The sequence below is a fragment of the Strigops habroptila genome, chromosome 1, assembly GCF_004027225.2.
Source record: "Strigops habroptila isolate Jane chromosome 1, bStrHab1.2.pri, whole genome shotgun sequence".
NCBI classification, from domain to species: Eukaryota; Metazoa; Chordata; class Aves; order Psittaciformes; family Psittacidae; genus Strigops; species Strigops habroptila.
This window is the reverse complement of record NC_044277.2, coordinates 95,959,852-95,985,093: the sequence shown is the minus strand read 5'-3', so window position 1 is coordinate 95,985,093 and position 25,242 is coordinate 95,959,852. Positions and strand designations below refer to the sequence as shown.

The following is a 25,242-nucleotide window of genomic DNA, read 5'->3' as shown; positions in this document are numbered from 1 at the left end:
GCTGCTCAGAATGAGCAAGGTGGGGAGTGCTAGCCAGCAGGCTTCTCTGTAATCCTGCTGCTGGTTTGAGATGAGGTGTCTGGAATCAGGATTGCTAGGGAGACAGATAGTGCCTGGCGCAAATGCCTGAGGATTTGCCACAGCTGGAGGACTGCAAGTGTAAAAGTCTCCTTTTCAGAATCTACTGCCCAGGCCTCACCTCCTGTGACAGGTGCCTCCCAAGTCCTCTTCAGAAGATGTGGCAAAATCATATGAAGATGCTGCCGCTGAGTGCCATGCCTATGTGTAGCTTAGAGCACTCAATGTGTGAAATGTCTGAGTCAGTATCTCTTGTCAGCCTGGGGATACAAGTCTGTGTCTTCCAACTGTCCAACGAGTTGCCCTTATTGCCAGGCTGGGATGAAAAGGGGCACTGTATTTGCCTGCTGCTGAACGATGAACCCCTTTTACAGCAGAGACCACAAGCTTCTTGAGGCAAGCAAAAGAGCAAGTGAGAGGGAGCCTGCTGCACTGTAGCCAAGTGGTTAACTCACAGGCAGGACAGAGATTTGTAGGTTCCAGCTCCTGCATCCTCAAAATGTGTGTACATTTTACAGTAAACACAGCATGGATAATAACCTGAAATAATTCTTAGCCATGACTGCATTTTGTAACTGTTCCAGGTTGGCTGAATTACCATTATCAGGCTCTTTCTCAGCACCTACGCCCTCAGGTTGTGGATTCCAGTGCTGCTAAGGGCGGTGTTGGACATCTGCTTGGCCTGGACTCCTTTGATCATGTGCAAAAGTAGGCTGTGACAGGAAGTCAGATCAGTTAGATGATGGAGATTGGAGGTTCTGTGAAGAGCACTGCAGTCTCCCAAAGCACAAGATTTAGCTGTAATGGGGTGGGAGAGTGGGATTAACTACCCAGGAATCTGTTTAGAAAGACACTCAGGAGTAGAGACTGTCTGGCATGCTCTTAGAATGAGATAGTGAGCAGTGTTTTTCATACAGGAGGTCAAAGGTTTGATTATGGGAGGCAGTTTGGGTGCATGGCTGTGAACTGTTGGTATTTATAAGGAATGGGAGGGAGCACAGTAAAATAAAACCAGCAGCCTTCATAAGAATTTCCTTGGTGAAGCTATACAAAGGGCTAAATGCAAACTCTCCCACCTGGAAAAGACGGAATGTAAATTGGAAGCTCTTCATTGACCTTGAATGTAAGAGAAACCAAACAAAAAATGGGAACTGGGTCAAATGACTAAAGACAAGTGTAAGTGAATGTAGCATGAAGATGCAGGTACAGAATTAGAAAGGTCAAGGCATAAAATAAGATGCAACTAGCAAGAGAAATTGAGAGCTACAGTAAATAATTTTTAGGATGTCAAAGTCTTTGCTTCACTTTCCTAAAAGGAGCTAGCATGGTAGCTGACTTGGTATATAATGCTTCTTGACTAAAAATAATGTAACTGTTTGGACTCTGTGTCATCCTCAAATGAAAGTTGATACTGTGGACTCTTCTTTGTGTCGTTTGGCATATATCCCACACCAGAATCTTCAGTTTACTACTTGCATTTTGGCTTGACTAGTGCTAACCATGGTTATTTGCAGTGCTGTCTCTGCCTGCTTTACATTTTTCATAGCCGACATGCAATGTGCCTCCCAGAGGAGGTCTTCTAATCTCATCTTTCTTCACCCTCAAGCTGTGTAGACTTTTCTCCAGTCAGTGCACAAAGAACCTACTGAGCTACTCCTTCCCCAGCATCAATAGGATTTTCAAACATAAATATCTCATCTATCACTGGATTAGCATGTTTAAAATGCAGTTCGCTGAGTGGATTAAAGAGCTCAGGCATGGGTAATAGGATAAAGTACCTTTCACTGCAGTAATGCCAATTCAGATCAGTCCAGGATGTTAGTGACTGGGAATTACTACTTGAACTATATCAACTGAATACAGACTCGTGTCATAAATTTCTCTCTGGGCAGGATGGGGAGCTAGTGAATGGAGTGAGCTATGCAAGCAGTGTCTTCCCACTTCAGGGACTAGAAAGATAATGCATCCAGATTTAACTTGGATAGATTTTAAGATGTTTGATAGAAATAAATTGTGGTGCAGTGGGATTTCTTGTTTGTCCTTTTAAAGAAAAGGGATGATATTTGCTGGGGAAGGAGGGCAAAAATCCCAGTATCATCTCTATTATTCATAATTTTATTCAAACGTGAATAATGTTTGCAATAATATTTATAACTTTGTTCAGTTCTGCACCTTAGATGATATGGCCCAGGGCACTGATTGGTGTCCTCTGGCTATCTTCTTGGGACAGCTGTGGCTACGTCTGTCTCTCAGCTCTGCTGCAGATTGCTCTGTATTGGAGGGGGACGGGACTTGTCTGCACACACATGTGGATTTTGTTCTGTTTTTAAAACTCCTCCTGGTTTTATTTTCTTTATTTTTTAAGGAACAGTTCCCATTTGTTTTTAAGCATTTAAAAGCCTTTTTTGCATACACCTGTCACAGTACTCAGCACAACCAACATTTTTTATTTTGAAAGTGTATAGCTCCTGTTACAGGACTAATGTGTTTGGACTTCCATGAGAAGGGAGCCACTTGGAAAAATGAGTCACAGTTTATTTCCAAACCTTCAAGTGATGGGTATGTGAATTTTTTTCCCTTTGAATTTCTGAAACCATTTGTCACAGAAGATAAGCTTGAGCCTTTCAGCCTTGGTTAAAAAGAAGCAATCATGTGGCAAAACAGTTTCGCAGTTCAAATAAGGAGCAGAGAAAGTTCGACCTGTATGAAAGGTCATTTTCTACTTCTTTCTTTTATTTTTTTTTTTTTTGATGTTCAGTCATTCTTTTACTTCTTCCTGGAAGTAGTTGGTAATGCAGAATTTGGTGATGTGTAGTGTCCTAAAATAGACTGCTGCATTTGGAAAAAACATCTGTTAAGCAGAGCAATTGGTGATTATGTATTGGGATGTTTTTAAGATAATTCAGATGGTTTTTTGTGAGGTCATGATTGTTCTTATCTCATTTTGTCTTTCTCCTCTTCCTCTCCTTCTCCCTCTCTTCAAAATTTATAGCAGAAACTAGAACTTACTCATAACCTAGTATAGTGAAATAGAAACTATATGTATCAGGATAGTTTTGATCAGAAGAGAATCTCAGTCGCTTTCCTGTGTTAATAACTCTCCTGCTTCAGCTGAAGACCTGTTTCACACGATAGTTTTCTTGTCTATGTATGTTATTATAATAGAAACAATAAGATTTTCAGACAAAAGATGATGAGTAAATTATCATCATTACCAGATTTCTTGGCTGCCTAATACTAGGTTCAGGGACATTAGTACTTACGTGAATGGAAATGGATTTCAGTGCAACAGCACTGAATATGTTCATAAACAGCTGGCATAGCAGGAGGTAATTGCATGTTTAAGTGTTTGTATGGGTCCACGGATTTCGTAGCTAGTCTCACAGTAGTTTTGTGAACACTGACTGGTTTTGTTCCATGAACTTCTGAAACTTCCACACCCCCATGTAGATTTAGTTCTTTCATTTCTATTATAAAAATGAACTTGGGGAAATAGGGATTTGGTGTACAGAGGTGGGTATTTTGATAACAATCCCTGAGCACTTGGAGAACGCCGGAGAAACACAGTCTATGCAGGTCAGCCCTGGCACTGTATCAAAGTTGAATGACCTGTGCTGGAAAGTAGATGCAAGTTTTCCACCCTACTTGTTTGAATGCAAGGGATCTGACCAGTGCTTTAGCTGTCTGCGAAGAAACTAAAGGCTGCCTGAGAGCATCTCATAAGGTTTAAATAAGTAATCTGGTAAAAGTAGCAGTTACATCTTGATCAAAAGCCATCAGTAGCTCTTCTGTTCCAGAATGGAGGTTGCTTTTTTAAATGGTCTGAAACCTCACCAACTTTATCTTTCTCTTCATCCCCTTCTCTTCTGCTGTTCATTATTCCATCCCCATTGTGAGCCCAAATGCCTCTGTCCCTTTTTCAGGGACATTTACATTTGGAAGCTTTTCTTGCAAATGTAACAGTTGTGTAGTGTCACATTTATTGTGTTGGGTGAAGCCATTTGCTTGGTATTGCTCATGAAGCTGGCAAAGTAAGTGTGAATTTACTTTGTTATGCCTCTGCTATTTTATGTTATGCAGATTCAGGCAAAGTGAAAGAAATGGGAGTTTTGGGTGTCCGTTATTCTTTCTACTTTGTCAGAGGTTCTCATTGACTCTTCTCCTCTGCAGAAAATGCAATAGAGAGAAATTAAAATGCATAATGTTTTTCCTGCCATTGTGGTTATGTTGTGCCCTCCTTTTTTTGCTTCATTCTATTTTGTTCTTCCTTCATCTCCAAAAAGGAAAGCCTTCACAAAGCTCCAGAAATGTATGATGCTCGCATGCTGTGTGGGCTGTGCCAGCACTGGGTCTACCTTTTATTTAGTCTTGCGCCCCTGAATTCTTGAGTCCCAGGAGCCACTGTCATAAAATACTGAAAGCCGATGTTAAATTGACAGTGGCTTTGCCACAGAGTGTTTAATGCAGTTCTGGGTGATGCAAGTTGGGCATGCAGGTTGGGCATGGCTCCTGGCCTGTTTTGCCTTCCTCTTTGTGTGGCAAAGTGCCATTATTCAGCTGGATGCAGACAGTAGGGTCTTGAGGGCTTGCAGGGTACTAAAAAGGGAAAACTAGATAATGAGAGCGTCTGAGGGTGAGAATGATAATGATACGAAAGTGTGAAAAGATGCAGAAAATGAAACTAGTATTTGGTATGTGTATGTATCCTTGGGCAGCTAAGCGCCTGTATTCCCATTTCACTGAATTTGTTGTTACTGTTTTCAGTGGAGGTCAGTGTCTTCCTTGCCTGAGTTAACAGCAGGACTTTTTTGTAGCATTCTGTACTTCTGCTCAGGAGGCAGTGACAGAAACCTTCTAGTGATGTGCCACTGTGTTGCACACATTTGGGCTGGTTGTAATAACCCTGTTCATTGTTTTGACAATTAACAGAATCAAGTTGGTCTGAGGTAGGTATTTTTAACTTTGCTTTTAAGAAAGGAACACATGAACAGCACCTACTAATGAACAGTTATTTCAGAGTTGTTCTTATTTAAAATTACGTTGTTATTTTGCTATACAGTTGATAATAAGGGGCTTGTATATTTGATTATTCATCAATACGACAGCTACATACCTTCCAGTGGAATGCTGTTAATGTACTAAACAAATGTCATGGTTGGTTTGTTCTTTCTCTTCTCTCAAGAGAGGGTGTTGTGTTCTGTGCTACAGCATTTTGTTCTGATAGATGTAGAAATGGGTGTGCACCCTGCATTCGTTGGGACTGCCAAAGGCAGGACTGAAGCATGTTTTGCCCTTGGGGTGAAAAGTGGTGACATCTGCGAGAGGCCTTGTTGCAGGGGAATTTTTATTACAGTCTTGCACCTACCTCACTAAAACTGTACCGCAGCAAGCAGCTGCACTGCACCAGGGAACAGAGCTGTGGTCTTCAGGTGACCTTCTAAGGAGCTTGGATTGAGGCAGTTTGAAGATATAAATAATGACCTAAGAGAGAGAGCACTTGCGTTGATGTACTTGAGGCCTGTACTTAGTGTTGCAGAGTTTTTTGTGAAACACTTCCTGTGCAAACTCTGCTAGAGTCATATTCAGAATTCTTCATGTTTGATACTTGAGGGTCTATGCTTTCTCTTCATCATCTTTGTAAATATTTTGGTATTTTGTAAGTCTGTGTTTTATTGTTTCCTTATTGAACACCCCCCAAAAAATGTTTTCCAAATCAATACTCTTATTTTTCTTGTTGGTTTTGAGTTTGATTTGTTTTGGGGTTGTTTTTTTTTTTTTTTTTTTTTTTTTTAATTCCTTCCCCTTATTTTCTGTCTTCCCCTACCTCCAGAGACTGACAGTGGTTCCCTCATGCTTCCCAGCTCTCAATTGCACCCTGAATAACTTTGAGTCTGGTTCGGAAAACAAATTTTATTCTTCTTCCATTCCTATTCTGTTGCAGATTTTGACTTGAGCTATTTCTGGCATTGGAGCAAGTTTACAGACTACGTGCAGTGTGTCCTGACCTTCACTGGTGTGACCGGTTACATCACTTACCTTTGGCTTGACTCATCTCTCTTTGTGGAAACGCTGGGCTTCCTTGCAGTGTTCACTGAGGCTATGTTAGGCGTTCCTCAGCTCTACCGTAACTACCAGAATAGGTCTACGGAAGGAATGAGGTATGGTATCTGTCTTACATAAAACAAGCAAGTGTGTCCTTGTGTGTGTAGGTAAATCTTTGTGTAGTTTGGGAAAGCTTTTCTAGGAAGGGCAGTGTCATCTTCCTAAATGTTACTCGAAAATACAGCAGCTGTTGGAGTAGATTCTCTGTCAGTAGGAGCTGGTGCAGCACTGCTGAAGGCAGTGGGAGCTTCATTACACCTCTGAGGTTTGACCTATTGTCTGAGTCCAGCTGGACATTTCCAAGATGAAATACGTTTTAGTGCAGTAAACATGTAAAACTACTGCTGTTGCCATTAGCAACATATTAAAGTTCAGCTCAAGCTGTGCAACACTGATAATTAGAAATGGACTAAAGAGATCTTGCATAGCAAAAGTAATGAAGAAGAAGAAAATTTTTTGAGCCTGCAGCGAATAATGCCAGTGTAACTCACATATTACCTTATCGCTTTTTTATAATGCATTATTATGTATGTAGCAAATGACATCAGTATTTATTTTTGTGTAACTTTTTTTTGCTTGTAACTGACATTTAAAAAAGCTCAAAGGAGACATTTACAGTCATGACTAGGAAACCATTTGTAAACAAGTGGTGGACAGAAAACTAATCTTGCACCCACTCTTGGGGCATTAAACTAGATTATCTTTTCATACTGTTTACTGGATATCAGTGATGACACTGAGATTTCCAAATTGCAAAGGCAACTTGTAGAGGTTTTTAAGAGACAAAATATTCACTGTGGTGCATCAGCGTACTGGTCTGTAGGAACAGCAGAGCAGCAAACTGAGTTCACAGAGTGCTATGATCATTTGTGACTCTGTCTTCTTTTTCATTGTTTTGAAATTACTTCTCTTTTGCTACTTTTAAACTTGCTGGGATGATTTTTAATTTGGTCAAAACAAATAACCACTGTCCACCAACCCCAAACCATGTTCTTTGTCTGTTGAATTTGTTTCTTTTACTTGTTTGGCTTGGAGATGCTTATACTAGCTACTTTAAGTTGTTTTCTAGCTTGAAATGTTGTTGAGGGAATGTACAGAAATTTGCTTTGATGCTTAAGGCATTTTCTGCTTGGGAGCCCCCTTGGTACAGAGTGAGTCAGAATCAGGCTGAGACAAGCTAAGAAAATTGGGGCTGTTCAGCCTGGAGAAGAGAAGGCTGCATGGAGACCTCATAGCAGCCTTCCAGTATCTGAAGGGGGCCTACAAGGATGCTGGAGAGGGACTCTTCATTAGGGACTGTAGTGATAGGACAAGGGGTAATGGGTTCAAATTTAAACGGGAGATTCAGGTTAGATATAAGGAAGAAGTTCTTTACTGTGAGAGTGGCGAGGCACTGGAACTGCCCAGAGAAGTGGTAACTGCTCCATCCTTGGCACTGTTCAAGGCCAGGTTGGACAGGGCCCTTGAGCAACCTGATGTAGTGGAAGGCATTCCTGCCCAGTGGCGGGGGTTGGAACTAGATGATCTTTAAGATCCCTTCTAACCCAAACCATTCTATGATTTGATGAAAGTTTTTCACAAAAGCTCATAAAAATCACCTGGCAGTGACCCTTTTTGACTGCAAACGCATGGGCTACGGTTTCTTTTCTGTCAGTGCTTGGAGTTCAGAGCCGCTGGTTGGTAGAATCTCCCCAGGTCCAAGAAAGAGGTTTGGCATTAGGACTGAGCTGGGCTGTGTATCTTGAAATCTCAGAAGCCACAGTCCAGGTGATATCCCAATGTGCCCATCAATGGTTAGCTTGGAAGCATGGGCCCAATAAGCAAGGTCCTCTTGCAGCTGTTGTTATGCTCCTGGTGTGCACTGTTGTCTCTTTCCTGGCTGCATGCTGGGCACAAGTTAGCATGTGCTGTGCCTGACTCATGACTGTGTGCGCAGCTGCAGAGTTGGAGGGACAGAACCAGAGAAGGGCTGCATCATCCCCCTGTGAGCTCAGCTCTCTCTTCTACTCTGTGACCAGTTTTCAGTCTGCTTGAAAGGAACCTCCTTCCTGCATATCTTGGCTGTCACGTTTGGCTGACACTGGATCGAAGGCACAAAACTTCACCACCTAGATACAACTAGCACAATCAGTTACTCTGCTTATGTGTGAGCCTGTCTTGATAAATCTGGCCTAAAAAGGCTGAATGAGGAAAATCTCATTGCATTCAATCAGATTGTTGTGCGATGAAATAAAGAACATATTTAGTCCCTCCTGTGGCAGTACTGTACCGGTCACAGTGATTATCCTGTTTTAAAAACCACAAATCACTGAAGGAGAAACAATCAGCATTTATCATCTCAGAAGCTGCTGGAGCCAAGAGCTGCAAATTTTAAGAATGCTTTTCCATTCAAAGTGTTTTATGAGGTGCGCTGCAGCTGTGAGCTAGTTATGAGCAGGCGTTTATCTGAAATGTATCCAGTGAAATAAGTGCAGTGTAAAGAGATCTGAAAGAAAGAAATGATATTAAATGTGTATCCTGAGATATTATTTCCTCATTTTCGCTATAGATAAAAATAGTAGAAGACGGTATGTCTTGGGGAGATAAAATTTTGTTGTGGGGTGCTTCTGTTTGGTACTGCTCTATAGCTTTTTGCTTGCTATGCAGCTCTTCATAGAATTTTTTAAGACAAGCTTTTGACTTCCGAGGACAGTGTTTGTCCCAGAGACTAATCCTGGCTTTATTCAAACTTTGCGGAGATTAATGTGAGCTGCTAGTTTTTTGCCTGTATTGAATTAGCCAGGCGCTGTGATGCTGGGCTTTATTCAAGGCTGGCTAACCAATGCGTGGCCATCTCCTCTAGTGAAATTTTAGATTTAAGGAGATTAGGCAAGTGCTCTAAAGGTGCCACTGCCGTGGTTTCTTGAGATTTTTTATCCTGAGGGAATTTTTGAATAGTGTGTTACTTGCTTTGTAGTTCTGCTGTTTAAAAGAAAACAAAACCCTAAACCAGAGAGAAGTAGCATGAGTTGTGGATGTTTCTGCCCAGGCACTAGTAATGCATTAGCTTCTTAACTAAAAATAAATTTAGTTCCATAGAAAAGAGATGTTAGATGCAATTGACGTCTGTTACAGCAACTTCATTACATGTCTGTGCTTCTTTGGTTCAGTAAAGGAGTAAGAGAAATTAACTGAAAAGGACTTAGAAAGTGTTAAAAGAAGGAAAGTTAAAAGAGGATAATGCAGGCAACACCAGTATTTATTCCCTCCACCCCCAGCTTCTGTTTCTCACTGAGAGAAACTGCATGGATGGGAGCAAAATCAAAGAAATAGGAGCAGGGATAATGAATGCTTACATGAGAGTTTGCCTCTTCTCAGTATGCCATATACATAAAGCAGACACTGGCCAGTACAGTGGTGGCCTGAGTTTGTAGTGCATTGTGTCCAGTCTGGGACTAACAGCAATGAAGCTGCTGAAGCGAGAAAACTCTTTCTCTCAGGCTTTGAAATTGTAGCCTCCAAATCCTCATATAAGCATGTCTACTCTTATTCTTAAAATAGTAGTTGGTTTATATATTAAATAGTTAAAAGAGAGAATGTGGAAGAGGGGTACAGAAGTAGGGGCCATTGAGTTAAATAAATACATAAATGAGAAAGAATGGCTTTATGGGTTCAAATCATCTGACCCAATTGAGAAGCAGGTTTTTCATTACAGAAAGCATTGTATAGACAATCATGGGGACTAAGTTATAAAAGAGAAAGTAGTTTTCAAGAGAAGAATTGGGAACTAAAAGGTAAATCTGGGACCCTTGCAAATGGAGTAATCAAGGTCTGAAGTGTGAGCCAGAAATACATTGGGTAAATGCAAAATTATTAGCACTACTTAAAAGTGGTTTGTACTTCGTGTTTTATAGGCCATTCCTTAATTTCACTGCCTTTCCTACTGCACTAAGTTAATCAGAGCTGTCAGTGTGCGTACAAATTGCCTATTTTAAACTGTTCTTACCATTTATTGTAGTTACGTGATCGTATTCGTCTTCCTAAATGCTCTTTCTACTCAGATCTTTAGTTTTCTCTGGGGGTCTGCAGAAATTGTTGTCATTGCTTCTGAGGCTCCAGCCAGCATTCGTACAATTTTCTGGGGAAGTTTTACTTGTTCCATTGTTTTGCTTTGGTGACATTTCTTGTTTCATTACTGCGGCACTGATCAGCTGGTTACTATTGTCCTGTATGGTGGCCTTTATATAAAATAGTCTGGGGTTTCTTATTTCTGGACTTTGCATACACATCCAGATTTGCAAGAGTTTGAGGAGTAGTCAGTAAACAATTTTCATGACTGCATGGACCGTTTTTTTGTACAACTGTAAGGCTTACCACTTAAAGCTTCTCTTCTCTCTACCTCTTTTCATTTGTGGTTCTAATAAATACCAGGAATATCAGATTCCCTTCCTTAATCTGTCTGTTTTAAAGTTAAGAGGTTTAGAAAGTGGTCTCTAGTCCTCAGAAGATTGCTAGTTTCTTCTCCCTTTCAAGTGTTGCTACATCAGGAAAGTAAACAAGCTTGGTCTTTCTTTAGTGCAGTCAGGCAGGGTCTTGTCAGCATGTGAACAAAATAGATCGAAAACATTTTGTTCTGATCCCAAGAAGCAACCGGATTCTCTCCTCTTCTCCACACCCGCTTTTCAGTTGTAGCAGACCTGTGATTGATGCTCCAGGTTCAAGGACCCACACTTTTGCTTGACTCCCTGTGGACATACGGCCTGTGAGTTGCCGTGCTGGGGTCATGCTGCATTCACCTCCATGCTTGTCTGCTGTGTCTCGCCAGAACTGTTCTCTTAAGGCCCGTAGCACCACAGTATGAGGCTCCAAAAACAGTTCTTCGTGTCCTGTGCACTCAACACATCTGAGAATTTCAGGAACTGAAGGCAGAGGCAGGTGAAAAAACCTGGTGAGGGAGACTTTCCTTCTCTTACCCTCTCAGTACTTCTGACAGGGTGAGCAGCAGTATCCACTTCCCTTAAGTATCATCCAGATTGCAGCACAATGTGGACTGCTGAAGCTCTTGTTCATATTGAACCTCTTTCTCATTTCTCTTTCCCTGGCACCTCAACCTGTCAGTTAAAAAGGTAAATTCAAAGCAGTTGACTTTGAACCAAAATCATTCATCTTTTACAAATAGTTCAAGGCTTCTTTACAGTAATAGGAATAAAACACTGCTGGCATATTTAATGAGTGCTCTCTTCAGTTGGTGCTTTTTGCTGTGCCCTGAGAATTTGACATACAAGAGAAAATGTATTTCTGCGACAAAAAACATTCCATTAAATTTGGGCGCTCTGTTTTCTGCTGGCAAGGAAGTGTCATGCAAGGTATTTTGCATAATTAAGGTCAGGTGTTGCCAAGACACAAAAGGTCAGAATTGAGGCACCTGAGAGATGAAAGTTTTCTAAAGATGCTTTTTTTCTGTTACCTAACAAATTTAGGAACAGAACGGCCTCAATTCCAACACCCATATTATTTTGAGAGAGTTTACCACAGTCAGTTGTGTAAGTGGAATAAGTTATCTATCTACTTATGTTTTTGCAGAATTGTCTCCCTCAGTGCAGTAGGACTGGGTGAGATTAGAAATATAGAATGGAATTAAAATGAGACTTGGGTTTGGAGAAGTGTAGGTTGAGATGCAAGAATGCAAATATCCATAATGGTAATACTGACTGTGATGAAGATCTGTAAGTGAGCAGCATGGTGAGTAATATAAGTGGTTAATAGATGAGCTAGAATAGCAGGAAACTGGTGAAACTTAGGCCAGGAAATTACTTTGGGGGGTGGTCCAGAAAGACAAGAGATTTTCTGTTACAAGTTGATGTGCAATGGTGCATTTGGTCCCATGCTCCTCAGACACAGAGGGGCAAGCAAACAGAGAAAATGGGGAAGTGCAGTGACTGACAGGATGGATGATGTACCTGAAAACAGAGACAGGGAGGAAGTGCTTGTAGCGTTCTTCAGTGGGATGTAGAAAGAAACAAAACGTGGTGTCAGAAAAAGATGTTTCAACAAGGCTCAAAGGTAGGATTTTAATTTGCTGTAGGGAGGATGGCAGGGAATGTTGTATGTCCACATAATTATATGCCAAGCAAGATGTCTTGGCGTTGTCAGGTAAGCTTTCAGGGTACTGTTGGAAGCCCTGTCCCTTCAGATAGATACTAAATCTTGTATTAGAGAATTTCCTAAAGCAGGATTCATAGTGTGCAAAGGGGCAGATACAGGAGTTTGGGAATGAAAATATCTGGGGGATATTTGAACTGCAGAGACTCTATTTGGGCTGAAATGTTAAGATTTGCTCCTGTCTGTGGGATGTGATTGTGATGCTTTTATTTCCTTCCTACAGCATTCAGTTCTGTCCACAGCAGGGCTTTAAAGCACTGCTCAACAGCCACTGTAGGTCAGTGGTGATGCTGCACATGGGAAGTGGCTCAGAAAGCGTTGGTTTGTGGTGGCATCTCCTGGCAAAGCACAGCCTTCCTGCTGGGCTTTGCTTTGAGAAACAGCAACAGGCATATGGTCCATCACTGTTGCCGTGAACTTCACTTCAGTACCCCTGTGCATGTATGTGCATGTGGAAGGAAAGGGGAAAACTGGCATTTTGTATGAAGACTTAGGTGCTGACATACCCTTATACAGAGCTTGCAAGACATAGAATCATAGAATAGTTAGGGTTGGAAAGGACCTTAAGATCATCTAGTTCCAACCCCCTGCCGTGGGCAGGGACACCTCGCATTAAACCATGTAGCCCAAGGCTCTGTCCAACCTGGCCTTGAACAACGCCAGGGATGGAGCATCCACAACCTCCCTGGGCAATCCATTCATTGGATTGAATCCAATGCTTCACCGCCCTCACTGTAAAGAACTTCTTCCTTATATCTGATCTAAACTTCCCCTGTTTAAGTTTGAAGCCATTATTTCCTTATAACGGTAAAGTGTTTTTGAGAAGAACATGAGCTTTGTTTCTTGCAAAAATCTTAACTTTACTTCCAGGCAGTAAGCTGACTGCAAGGTAGGACTTTGTCCCTGAGTGATCACTCCTACTTTATACACTAGTGTGTTTGGGGTTTTCAGTCCTCCTGTGTTTTCTTAGAATGTGAGAAGCATTTTGCTAGCTGAAGGATGTGATTAATTCATAAAAAGTAATGACTGTAATATCATTAGATTTTGTCCTCAGGGCACTGGCTTTTGAGACAACCACTGAACGCTAGTCATGCATAATAAGGAGGGCATTAGAGCTAGGATTGTTACCTTGTATATGTTGACCAAAGTGACAATTGCAATTATTGAATTTGAATACTAAAAAGCACAATCAGAGTATGTACCAGTTACCATATGAAGATGAAGGGAAAAATGTGCTCAAATTACCTCAAGTTAAATTGGATGAAGAGTCTGATGATTTCTTTGTTGTCTAGGGCAGGAAGAAAGGAAGATTTAAGAGTTATGATTTGAGCCTTGGGATACACAGCTGAACCTGTGCTGAAGCAAAGCTCTATTCCCTCCTGTCTTTTTATTACCTTTCAAGATAGATGTGTCCCAAGTTACTTGGAACTAGAGAAGGCAGTACACTGAATGGTGCTATCACAGGGATGTAATTTCGCCATCTCTTAGCACTGGCCCTGTGGGGCATAGCAGTGGTGTCATTAGTCAGCTGTGTCTACAGTGCCATTAATTGTAATGCCTTGAGCGAGAGGTGAGACAGGGAAGGGGCGACAGATACTCAAGAACAACTTCATGAGATGCTGAAGGGTGGTGTAATTTAGGCATGCTCTGCACCATTTATGTTAAGGTGACACTACTGTGTGTGTTGGCAGCTGACTGTATTACTCTGAGCAGTGCAAGGCATGATTTGCTGCTACCTGAGGAGAGCCACTTCCTCTCATGGCAGCAGGTCTTGAAGCTTCCAAATCTGCCAGCAGCAGAAGCAAGAGCCTGTCTCAAACGTGTCTGTACCATATGTCTGAGCAGACCTGAGCTTTGCAGTCTGGCCAGTGTCCATTTGTGTCTCCTGGCAGGAAGGGCACTGGTGTGAATTGTGGTTCAAGTATTTCCTCTGATCCACAGAAGAGATTTATTTTCACACCTGCTGCACAGACAAACACTTAGGGTGTTTGAGGCTGTTAAGACCTGCTGCCCTTCTTTCTGCAGCACAAGCTGCAGAGTCCTAGAAATATTTTTTAGCTGTTAAGGGTTACCAGTTACTGGACATGTACAGACTAAACTTTCAGCATAGCTGCTTGAAACAGCCAGAGGCCATACCAGTGATCCTGGACTATCCACCAGCACCAGACCCATGTTGTGTGTCTTTGTAGTTTCTCCTTGATTCTCCTTTGACAGACATATTCTAATAAATACTGGCTTTTGGGTGGGTGTGCTAAGCAGGGTCAAAATACCTCATACCCTGCAGCTTTTTGGAGTTCAGAAAACAGAAATTTATGCTGAAAAATAATTGACAAATACCTGCTTACCACATTTTTCCATAAAACTTTGTGTTTATTTGTGAGTCTGCATAAAATGCATATATTGAAAAAGAACCCATCAACAATCACTTCAGATTGCATCTTTTTTTGATGGTGTTCTGGAGTGAAATTGTCCATTTTATCTTCCCTCAGGGATGTGTACAGTCCTTGAAAATCCCAAGAGCTTTCAGACAGTTTGCTCTTGTATTGCAGCCCTCTGTGATATCCATTGCTCATGGATGTGGCTTTAACTCAACTGCTTTAGCTCGGCTCCAGGGATCCAAAATAAATGCTGGATCTCTCTTGCTACATGCTCCTCTTAACTCTTGCTAGCTTTGTGGGGCTGAACAAATGACTCCCTCTGGAGATGGTCAGTGCTGCTCCAGGCTCAGAGGAATTGTTGAGAAGTGAGGTCAGGCACTCTTACAAGGCAGAGCACGTAGGACTGGTGAACAGTTTCACACTTGGATTCCAGCTGGTTGTGCAGTATTTAAAAACAAGATCTCTGCTTGCTCACACAGAAGGACCCATCTTAGGGTGTGCACATTTAGTTTCCACCTTTTCAAACTTTGGACGCTTTGGATATCCGATCCCAATGTTTTCTTATTTTTTCTTTTCAGTAATTTTTGGCAGGCAAAACAAATAGGTTAGCATCAGCAGAACTCCTTTTTTGTTAAGCCATATGGTTTTTTGTTAGGAACCAAATGCTCTATTTATTAATTTTTGTTTGTTTTGTGCAGTGTTAAAAATACCATGGCATTTGGATTTCATGTTTTCTGGTCTGTGTTTCACTGTTGAAGGCAGGCCAGCCTGTGATTGAAGTGCAGTGTTACGGATGCTTGCTGTCTTCTCTAAGTAGACTATTTTGGAGCTGCAAATAGGAGCTGAAAGTTTTCCAGAGTCAGGATGTTATAACTAAATCTGCTTTCTCTTCCAGACATTACCATGCAAATGGCTTGTGGGAGGCAACAGCTTAAAAGGTTGCACCTTCTGTACCTTCTTCCTTGCTTCCCAAAATCAACTGCAATTTTCAAAGTACTCATTGACAGGCTGTTTCGATGTGCACCTTATTACTGAAGAAAATACTAACTTGTCAGCCCTTAAATAATTTTATTCTGCTTTTATATCCTCAGTCATCCAAAGAACTGTCACCAGTTTTTAATGTATATGAAAGTCAAGTGATAGTGTATATGACGAAATGTCTGAAACTATGACAGTCTAAAAACTCAGATTTTTGAATCTGGCATCTCCTGTGTCATGGCCATGATGCTGGGAAGTTGTGGTCAACTTCCACTGATTCTTGAACAAAAAGAGCCCAGGCTGATTCTCCTCTTGTTAGTTATAGTTGCCTGGGATAGAAAGAGAGAGGAAAAAAAAAAATCCCCCCAAAAGAGCAACTTTCAAAGTAGATAAAGGTGAATAAATCATACTCATTTTTCTGTTATTGAAAATAACTTAGGATTTTTGAGTTCATTGACTGACTGCGCGCAATTAGAACCAAGTTTGTGACTGTAGCAGGATGTAATTACACCAGGGCAACACGACCCTCCTGTTGCTATTTCTGCTGAAATGTTTGGTCAAACCACCACGGAATTTCTCAGCGGAAGTCACTGTCTAATGTCTGATTCTCTTTGTGTCTTCCAGCTTACAGGGTATTTCTGGGTTTGTGTGTTAAGCTACAAACATGCAGAGTCATAACATTGATGTGAGAAAATCTACAGTGCAAACGGAAGCGAGTACTGCCGTATCTTTCTTCTTGTGTGGGTTTTGTGCTAAGTACCAGCCTGTGTTCTGCAGACTGCTGCTCTGCAGCTCTGCTAATGTGCTGCTGTTCGTAAGTTATTTTGATGGATGGTTGCAACTAGTTTTAAGACAGACTGGTTTACCAGGGAGGCGGAAGACAGAGCTTCACATCTCATATTTTTCAAAAAGATCCTTTGTTTGGCAGTTTTTGCTCTTTCAGATGAAGGAAGAAGAATCACAGAATCACAGACTGGTTTGGGTTGGAAGGGACCTTTAAAGCTCATCCAGTTCCAACCCCCTGCCATGGACAGGGACATCTTCCACTAGAGCAGGTTGCTCCAAGCCCTGTCCAACCTGGCCTTGAACACTGCCAGGGATGGGGCAGCCACAGCTTCTCTGAGCAACATGTTCCAGTGCCTCACCACCTTCACACATGCCCTTGTAAAAAATCCCTTTCCAGATTTCTTGAAAGGTGTAATGACCAAAAAGTGATTAATGCTGAGCAGAGTGTGTGAAGACTCCAAAGGAAAACCAGAGACTTGAGACTGTTGCAGTCAGGTTTTGAGCAGAAAGAATGAAGATGCAAAAAGCTTTGATTTGAGTAGCGTTAGTCCTGGATAAGGGGATTGAGCCTAAATACCTGGCTAATCTCATTGTTCTGTAAATTACTCAGTCTCTGTTACAGTTCCTCAAAGAGAAGCAACAAAGTTCTTTTGAATGCACCTTACAAGCTTTCTCTGCATCTGAATAATTTCAGGAGTATTCTATAAAAATTGTGCTTCATTGAGTAACTGCAGGTATGGTGTACTAATAAGTGTTTTTTACCTCTAGTTGCTGTCTCTTCATAATTAATACACAATATGTAAGGAACCTGAATGAAACAAGTTGTTCCATGAGAAAAATGAATGCTGTTTTCCAGCATGCCATTTATTTATTTAGCAAATGAAGCTTGGTACAGTGTCTGTATGGAATCTGCTGTGGTAGAGAACAGCAATGCTGTAGGGCATTTTTATAGTACCATATTAAAAAATAGCATTCGGCAATCTACCCCTAATCTAGTGTCTGATCAGAAGTGATGGTGTCTTTCTGAGAATTAATTCCAACAGCAGAATAAATAAGTGTTCTTTCAGATTTTAGGAGCAATTGAAAAATATCAGCTTTTCCTCTTTGTGGTCAATTGCAATTGGCATAGACCTGATACTGACTGTTACTACATTAGCAGCGCCTTGTAACAAGCTCAACTGTAAGGAAGGCACTTGCTTTTAGGAGGTTTGTTGTCATTGGATACTGTAGTACTGATTTAAATTACTGGGAAGTGCTATTTTTACTGAAAGTCTGCTTCAGCCTCTGGCAATACCAGCTATTTCAGCACAGTTCCTGCTCCTGCCCCTCCAGTTGGCATCTCTGTAGTCACACAACCAAGTGCTGCCATTTGTTTATTTCCGTGTCCCCAAACTCCTCTGTGGCACTGCTCACCCCTAACCCACTCACTCATTTGTGCTAAGAACAGTTGAGCTGTCCTGCTAGACTGTATCTTACATGTCAACAAGGTAAGCATCTTCATGTCTCCCCCGCTTAGCTTTGGGCTATTTCAGGAAAGATACCCATTTATTTACTCCTAACTTCTGCTTTGCTGTGTAACCAGTGCTACAGCTAAAGCACAGGGCTTTGCAGATGTCAGGAAGATACAGCATGAAGCTGCTCTTTGTGCTCTGCTGTCTAGTCTCAAACAGTGTTGATGGTGGGCCCTGACTGTCTCCTGCAGCAAAGCCTCATCTATGTTAACAGCGCAGCATTTTCTCTTGCACCGTGAAGCCAAGGGCTAGATATATGCCAGTAGGCTGCAATCTGCCAGCTCATGGCACCTGGTACATGGCACTGCAAAGGAGGAGAGCCATGCAGAGGGCTTGTTCACCGCCATTGGCAGCCTGCACTGGAGCTGCTGCTGAGTCAGGTGGCTCCCTGGGCGATTCATGCTGTTGCTGTGATCCCACAGATTTTCCGTCATGCAGCATGCAGAGTCCTGCAGGGGAAGAAAGCTGAGACTAGAGGATTTCCCCCTGTGGTGTGTTGGTAGCTTGTTAAGTATGAGCTTCTCTACATATTCTTACTGCTCTCTCTTGGCTGCTTGCATTGCACAGCGGTTTTTGCCCCCTTCTTAAATATGTTACCCCAGAGGTGCTACCACCATGGCTAATGGGCTCAGCCTTGGCCAGCGTGGGTCCATCTTGGAGCCAGCTGGCATTGGCTACATTGGACACAGGGGGGAGCTTTTAGCAGCTTCTCACAGAAGCCTCTTGTAGTCTCCCACCCCCAAAAACCTTGACACGCAAACCCAGTACAACCCTGAATGCTCTTAGCCCAGGCTGTACTCCTCCATCAGTCCACCCCAAATTGAGGTAATTTCCAAGGACCTGTGTTCCAGGTACCCAGTTCTGTTCTGTTCCTGTCATTCCCTGTCCTGCTTTAGCCTCTTTGTCTTACCCCTTTCTCATCTGACTGACCTCTCTGCTCGTTGATGTCTCGTTGGCTTTCTTCTGGGGCTCTCCATTGCCTTTTCTTACGTGACACTGTCCCCATTTCCTTGCCAAGCTGTTTTCAGTTACCCCATACACCTTTAGGTCTGTGCTGGACATGATCCTTTTGTTCAGTACCAGCCTCTCCTCTGGAGAACAGCTGGCACTCCACAGTCAGTGCTTTGCATTAACCCTGGGCTCTGAGAACCTTGGTGCAGCTGCAGTACTAAAGTTTTGTGGAACATCAAGTGTTTTGTATGTTTTTATTTTGCATTTTTATAATGCCTTGGTGATTTGCAGGTTTTCTCTCCTGCTTTGTTCAAGCTACTGGGCAGAGAAGGATGTATGTTTCTTTGATTCAGTGACAGACCGGTGGTGTTAGCTCTTTACGCTATCAGTTACGGTTTTTTAAAGTAATTTTTGCCAAGGACAAGTTGAGGTTTTCCCATGTATAAAGCATTGTCACGTCCTAGTGAGAACCCCTGGCATGATGCTGATTTCCTTGAATGTCTGATGTGTGTGTGAGCTGAAGAGCAGGGCTCTGGAACATGCCAAGGCTATTGGAGCATGCACCAAGTTACCCAGTTGGTGTTGCAGGCTTTTGAGTTCACAAGTGGCTTCCTAGCAAAGTCCAGAATTGCTCTGGCAAACTCCGCACAGCATATCTCAAAGATAGAGGTGTGCTTCTAGTGCTTGGCTCCTGTGGTGCTGCAGAACTGCAATCCCTAGTGATTATTCTTTCTTTGGGGGAGTAAACTCTTTTGTAGGCTGTGCATCTTCTGACAGCTTGTATCTTCTCCACATCTATACTGCACCCCGGGGTCATTTTAAAAACCCACTTAGCTTTCTCCATGGGGAATATGTGACAAATATCTTTTGCACATTAAATTCTTATCCAGATATTTCCTGGCATCTCTGAGTAGCTTTTCTGTCAACAGCGAGCAGTTAGTTTGACCTGCCAGGTTTAGCATGTGCTTTTAGTGAGGGTCCCCAACCACGCCAGCACAGATTCACAAATTGTGATCAGTTGCCTAGCAAACACGGATAAGCTTAAACTCAGAGGAGGAGGAATGTTGGCTGCCTGCAAGCAAGGTGCCAGTTTTATCACCCTCAGAGTTTATCGCCCTCCCTAATTAAAATCCCAAACAATCTCCACCACTGCTTGCATCAGCAAACCCCCCGTAAGTGTGATGTAAGGTACTTAGTGTGACTGGGAACATGCACAGGGTAGGTAGTGCAGGCTGTTTGCACAGAACACAACTGGCAGTTGCAGGTTTAGCAGTTGTTTTCCTTCTCTGATTATTTATTTACATTTTTAGAATGACCTTGGATGGGGAATGACTGCTTACTCAACCTTATGTCCTTGTTTGCACTTCCACAGAGTGGGAGTGGACTCCTTTTGAAAGGTCCATAGTGGGGTTGGAACTGGATGATCTTGAGGTCCCTTCCAGCCCTTACTGTTCTATGATTCTATGACTGAAGACCTGTTTACACTCAGTGATGTGACATGAGTCACAAAAAAGCTTGTGTTTCCCTAGTGCGATGGGGCAGTACAAACTGATGCTTTTGGCCACCCTTCCTTGATGGGGAGAGAGTGGGCTGCAGCATTTGGCTTGCAATAGCATCGTGTACTTGTATCCAAAATACGAATTGTGCTAGCTCCCTGCCTGAATGTTTGAGAAGTGAACATTAAGTCCTACCCTGCTGCAAGGGCCTGACTGCGTTTGATGAATTGGAGTCAGTGCTGGCAAAACGTAATTGCTCATAATTATGACAAATCATGCGCAATGCTCATACTGTGAACTACAAAGCTTTTGTCCGCTACCGCTTATCAAGCTGCTTAAAAAGCTCTCCTGTTAAAGTGCATGAAGCTCAGAAACAGTCTTCAGGATCTGGTTGTTCACATTTTGTTGAGGGCACTGAAAAAAAAATGGTCTGTTTGAAGAGCTTGTTTCTGTTCCTCAGAGTTGCTTCTGATGTGGGGGAGCAGGAGCTGGACTGCAGGACAGGGGATGGCTCAGCAGTGCAGCTAGATGAAAGCAAGGATGGCTATTAAAAGGAAGCCTAAGCATTGCTTTTGATCTGTGTCCGTGGTAAAAATCCCTAGTGATGTTCATCCTTCCAGTAACAGCTGCAGGCATGTCGTTTTCCCTCTTTCTGTCTCTCTGGATTTTTTTTGGTTTTGCATTTTCTGCAATAAGAAATGGTTTCTTGTACCTCATCAGAAGTGTTTGTTTCAGCAGATGCTAAAAAGGTGTGCATGCACGAGAGAGTAGTCTATGTGTTATTCCACCTTGCGGGAGCACAAAATTGCATGGACAGGAAGTAACTGCTGGGATGAATTGCCTTAGTTTTCTATGCACTGTATTACTTTGGTTTATGGTCAGTGCTATCAGCATGTGACAGTCATGTTTACAGAGCACCGCTGAGTCAAATATCCCAACTGGATGTTTTAAAATGTTGGATACCTTCACAGCCACAGCTGTAATTGTTGAAGTAAGAGTGCTGCAGTATGTGGGGTAGAGAATTTGATCCTCCCTTCCAAGTACAGTGCTGCATGTCTTGGCTAGGCACATTGTCCTCATCAAGGGGTGTCCCAACCCACCGTTGAGTATAAACCCTTGCTGAAGTGGGTAGCATACTCTGGCATGGCAGCTCTAACCACAAGCCAGGTTCCTCTCAATACTCTTTCCTTCTTTTCTGTCTTCTAGTGTCAAGATGGTGCTGATGTGGACCAGTGGGGACACATTCAAGACTGTTTACTTCATCTTGAATCAGGCCCCTTTCCAGTTCTCCATCTGTGGACTTCTGCAGGTTTTTGTGGACATTGCTATCCTGTTACAGGTTTACTTGTACAGCTACTACCCTCAGAAGCCTGTGTCCCACACTGCACACCCAGCCAGCACCAAGGCCCTGTGAGGCACTTAGCTGGACAGGTTGCAGGTTGGCGGCACTGCGGAGTCAGCCATGGCAGCTCCTCTTTTGCTTGTAAATACTCCTCTGTTGCCGAGTTGAAAGCAGAAATGAGAACAATAATTGAAAGCCTGGCTGCACTTCCAGCTTGTGAGGTTTTATTTTAAATAACTTGTTCTGTTTCAGATGTAGCTATACAGAACTGTTTCTTGGTGGGGGGAGGGGCACTTTATTTTTGCATATGTACCTATGAGCCTTATCAATTCACAAATGTTTGTATATTTAATCACAAGGGCTGGATGGTTTGTGTTTTTAATGCTATTTAAAAATGTTACACCACAGAAATTATAGGATATTTTGTCTGAAACTTTTACCTATTTATATAATATAAAGTCTGTATATTGGCAGGAAGTTTGTGGCATATGCTAGCATTCACTGTCTCCACGATGTAGGAAGAAGTATTGAAGAGCAAATGCAGGAACTTTAACTTTTCTTTAAGAAGGGTGTCTGGTGAGCAGAGAAGGTGAGGGCAGGAGTCCCTGCAAAGAGGTAAGCAGCCAGAAACGAACCAGTCATACTCAGTGGAAAGCATCAATGTGCTAACGAGTGGATGGCTGGTGTTCATCCCCACTGCAGGATCAGTGTGGCAGGTGGACACATCAAGGAGATGATGAAGAAGGTTGGAGTATGGATGATGTTGGAGCCATGTTTAGAGCAGGCACAGCCAGTCAAGCAGTCAGCCAAAAGGAGGAGCTAACAGGAGACTGCAGGTAACTTAGGTAGTCATGCTTTGAAAGGGTGAGGTTTGAGAAGAGCTCGCCCTGCCTTCAGGTGCTGCTCCTGCAGCTGTGGACAAGACAGAGCTGGGCTGTAGGACATCTTTCACAAACCAAGGGGCCATGCGTGTTGCCAGTATTGCCAGGCAAGTATTTCTATATGGTGATTGAGCCACAAAGGTAGAAGCAACTCCACTTCCACTGCCTCAGAAGGGGAAGTGAAAAAGTTTTGAGACAGAGAAAAAGCTGCATCCTATGGAGTAGGACTAGCATCTGACAGCTTAATTCGTTAAGGCTGAGATTTATGTTTATGTTTTGTTTAATGCCAAACAAGAACCAGTTGATGTTTTGGGGTGTTTCTTGCATTGACTCAACAAGGAAGGAGTCCATGTTTTTCTTTTTCTGTTGCTTAAGATCTTCTAGGCTTTTAGAAGAATCAGTAGCCTGTACTTCAACAGAGGAACTGAGACAGCTGAAAGAGCAGAGTTTATTTATAAATGTAGATGTTGTCTATAATGGCTGTTTGCCAGTGTAGGTCACTGTGCCCTTCCTGAGAACTATCTGCACGTGTATAGCAGCTACAGGAGGTGTGGACCTGCAGGGGGCTGTGACTAAGACCCTTGGCTTCTGCAAGTTGCTGTCATGAAACCACTGTGGTTGGTATGAGGCAGCCATAGCAGGATGCTTAGTTCTAGTAACAGCTATGCCTGTGCTTTCTTCTTCAGGAGGCTCCCTCCCTGCTGCCCAGTGAATCCTGTCTGACCACAAGCAAGGTGGTAGAGCTGGGACAGATTTTTGAGAATCACTTTTTCTCCAAGATTATCCCAAGAGCTCATGTTTTCTTACCGATGGCAGCAAGTCTAGAGGTTTTAATAACTTCAGTGTGTAAATCAGATACTTCCCTACTCTGTTTTATTTGGGAACTTCATTATTTGGGTCTGGACTGTCTTCACTGGTGGCAAACTGTCCTCTGGAGGAAAAGCATTAGCAGTCTACAGCAGTAAAGCACAGCTGAGGAGAGCTGCTGTTCTGAGGGCTGGGCACAGAATGCTCTGCGCAGGCGCTGACTCCACGCTCTTTGTTCAATACCATACTTTTTTAGGCCTGAAGTGACCTTACAAAGATGATGTACCCGGCATGGCAGACTACGAATGTTTCGTTCCTCTCTTTTCTCCAATGTTCTGATGGTGTTACAGGAACATCTGGGCTTTTGTCTTTTTTAATTGAAAATTTACTTAACAACTGGCTTCTCTGGTATGCTGCTTTAATGAGGATTGTATTTCTACTGTATGCAAACAAATACTTTCTTGTGTGTTTTAATGGTCCGAAGGGTTTTTTTAATAACTTGTAATTGTAAGATTTTTGTATATGGTGGTCTTTTTCTAATATTCTATGAAACGGGGATATAAGAAATAAATGGCTCTTGGGAAATATACTTCTGTATGTTATAGGTTCACCTGGGAGTGCACACTTTTGGCCACCTCTTTGGATTTGAACTGCAGGTATTACTGAGGATAAGAAAACTGTTGTTTTTTCCTTCTGGGACTCTTTCCTGGACAGTTTCTTCAGTCTGTCATCAGTACTCAAACCAGCGAGCTCTGCAGACCAGTCTCATTGACACCAGAGCTGCAAATGCTGGAAGAGAAGCCAGTGGAACTATGTCTGAATTCATCTTCTGTAGGTGGCATTTAGCAAGGTAGGACTCTTGGCCAGGAACTCTTGAACTTCATCTTGCAAGATAATTTAGGGACAAAATGTTAGAGAACTTTGGTTTTGTTCTTTAATTTTCAGGAAGTATCTATATCAATGATCACCTCAGAAAATAAAAAATCAGTTACTTTAAATACATCTCTTTGAATGTATGGCACATTTAATGGAGTTTATTTTCTCTGTCAATTACAATGTTTTGTTGTTTTGTTTGGTTGTTTTTTTTAATAAAAATTACCTATTATATATAAATTGCAGTATTGGCTTGTTTTGTCCAGCTGTAAGATACATGCCTCTTAACTCTTCTTATAAATTATCTACAGCATTTTCTGTAGGAATAATTAGTGTGCTTTTTCCTCCTGATAGATGGGTAAGCACAAGACATAAATTGTCCTGAGGTCATGATGCCTGACAGCGAATTCTGGATTTCTGTTCCCTGCTCTTTCATACATCCTGGGCTAAACTTACCTTCGTAACCACTTAACTTTATGCTTGTGATGCTCACAGTCAAACAAATTACTAACAGATTATTATGTAGCTTTAAAATAATAATAAAAAAAAATCCTATATCATGCAAACTGTAAAATAAGATCAAAGATGGGATACAGTTGAGGGACCTGCTCTTCATAGCCTCTGCATGGAAGATGAGGAAACTGTTAGGTCATGGCCAACTGCTGTGCCAAGAGGAGTCTTGACCTCTCTCCCTGTTGATTCATGACATGAAAACAAGCCAAGACAGTCAGCAAAGACTTCGGACTTCAGACCCCATCCTGCCCCCTCTGGCCCAGTTTATGTGGCTTTGGCTTTGCAGGTCCTGGCTTAGCTATGCTGGGAGACTGAGGGTCTTCAGCTTCAGATGGGCCAGCAGAACCATGCTGGATTTCTCTACCCATCAGCCCCTCCATCTGCCTCTTTGCTCTTCTGCCCCAA

General features: G+C 42.3%; 1 protein-coding gene across 2 annotated transcripts in view; it reads left to right on the top strand.

The window, feature by feature from the left end:
- Window positions 1-24,041, top strand: part of SLC66A2 (solute carrier family 66 member 2) — a 60,782-nt gene extending 36,741 nt beyond the window's left edge. For both annotated transcript variants that reach the window (XM_030497632.1, XM_030497641.1), the window contains 2 exons: window positions 6,020-6,236; window positions 21,628-24,041. In XM_030497632.1, the coding sequence (XP_030353492.1) occupies window positions 6,020-6,236; window positions 21,628-21,835 (425 nt within the window). In that variant the 3' untranslated portion in view covers window positions 21,836-24,041. The remainder of the gene's footprint in view (window positions 1-6,019; window positions 6,237-21,627) is intronic.
- Window positions 24,042-25,242: the final 1,201 nt, after the last annotated feature.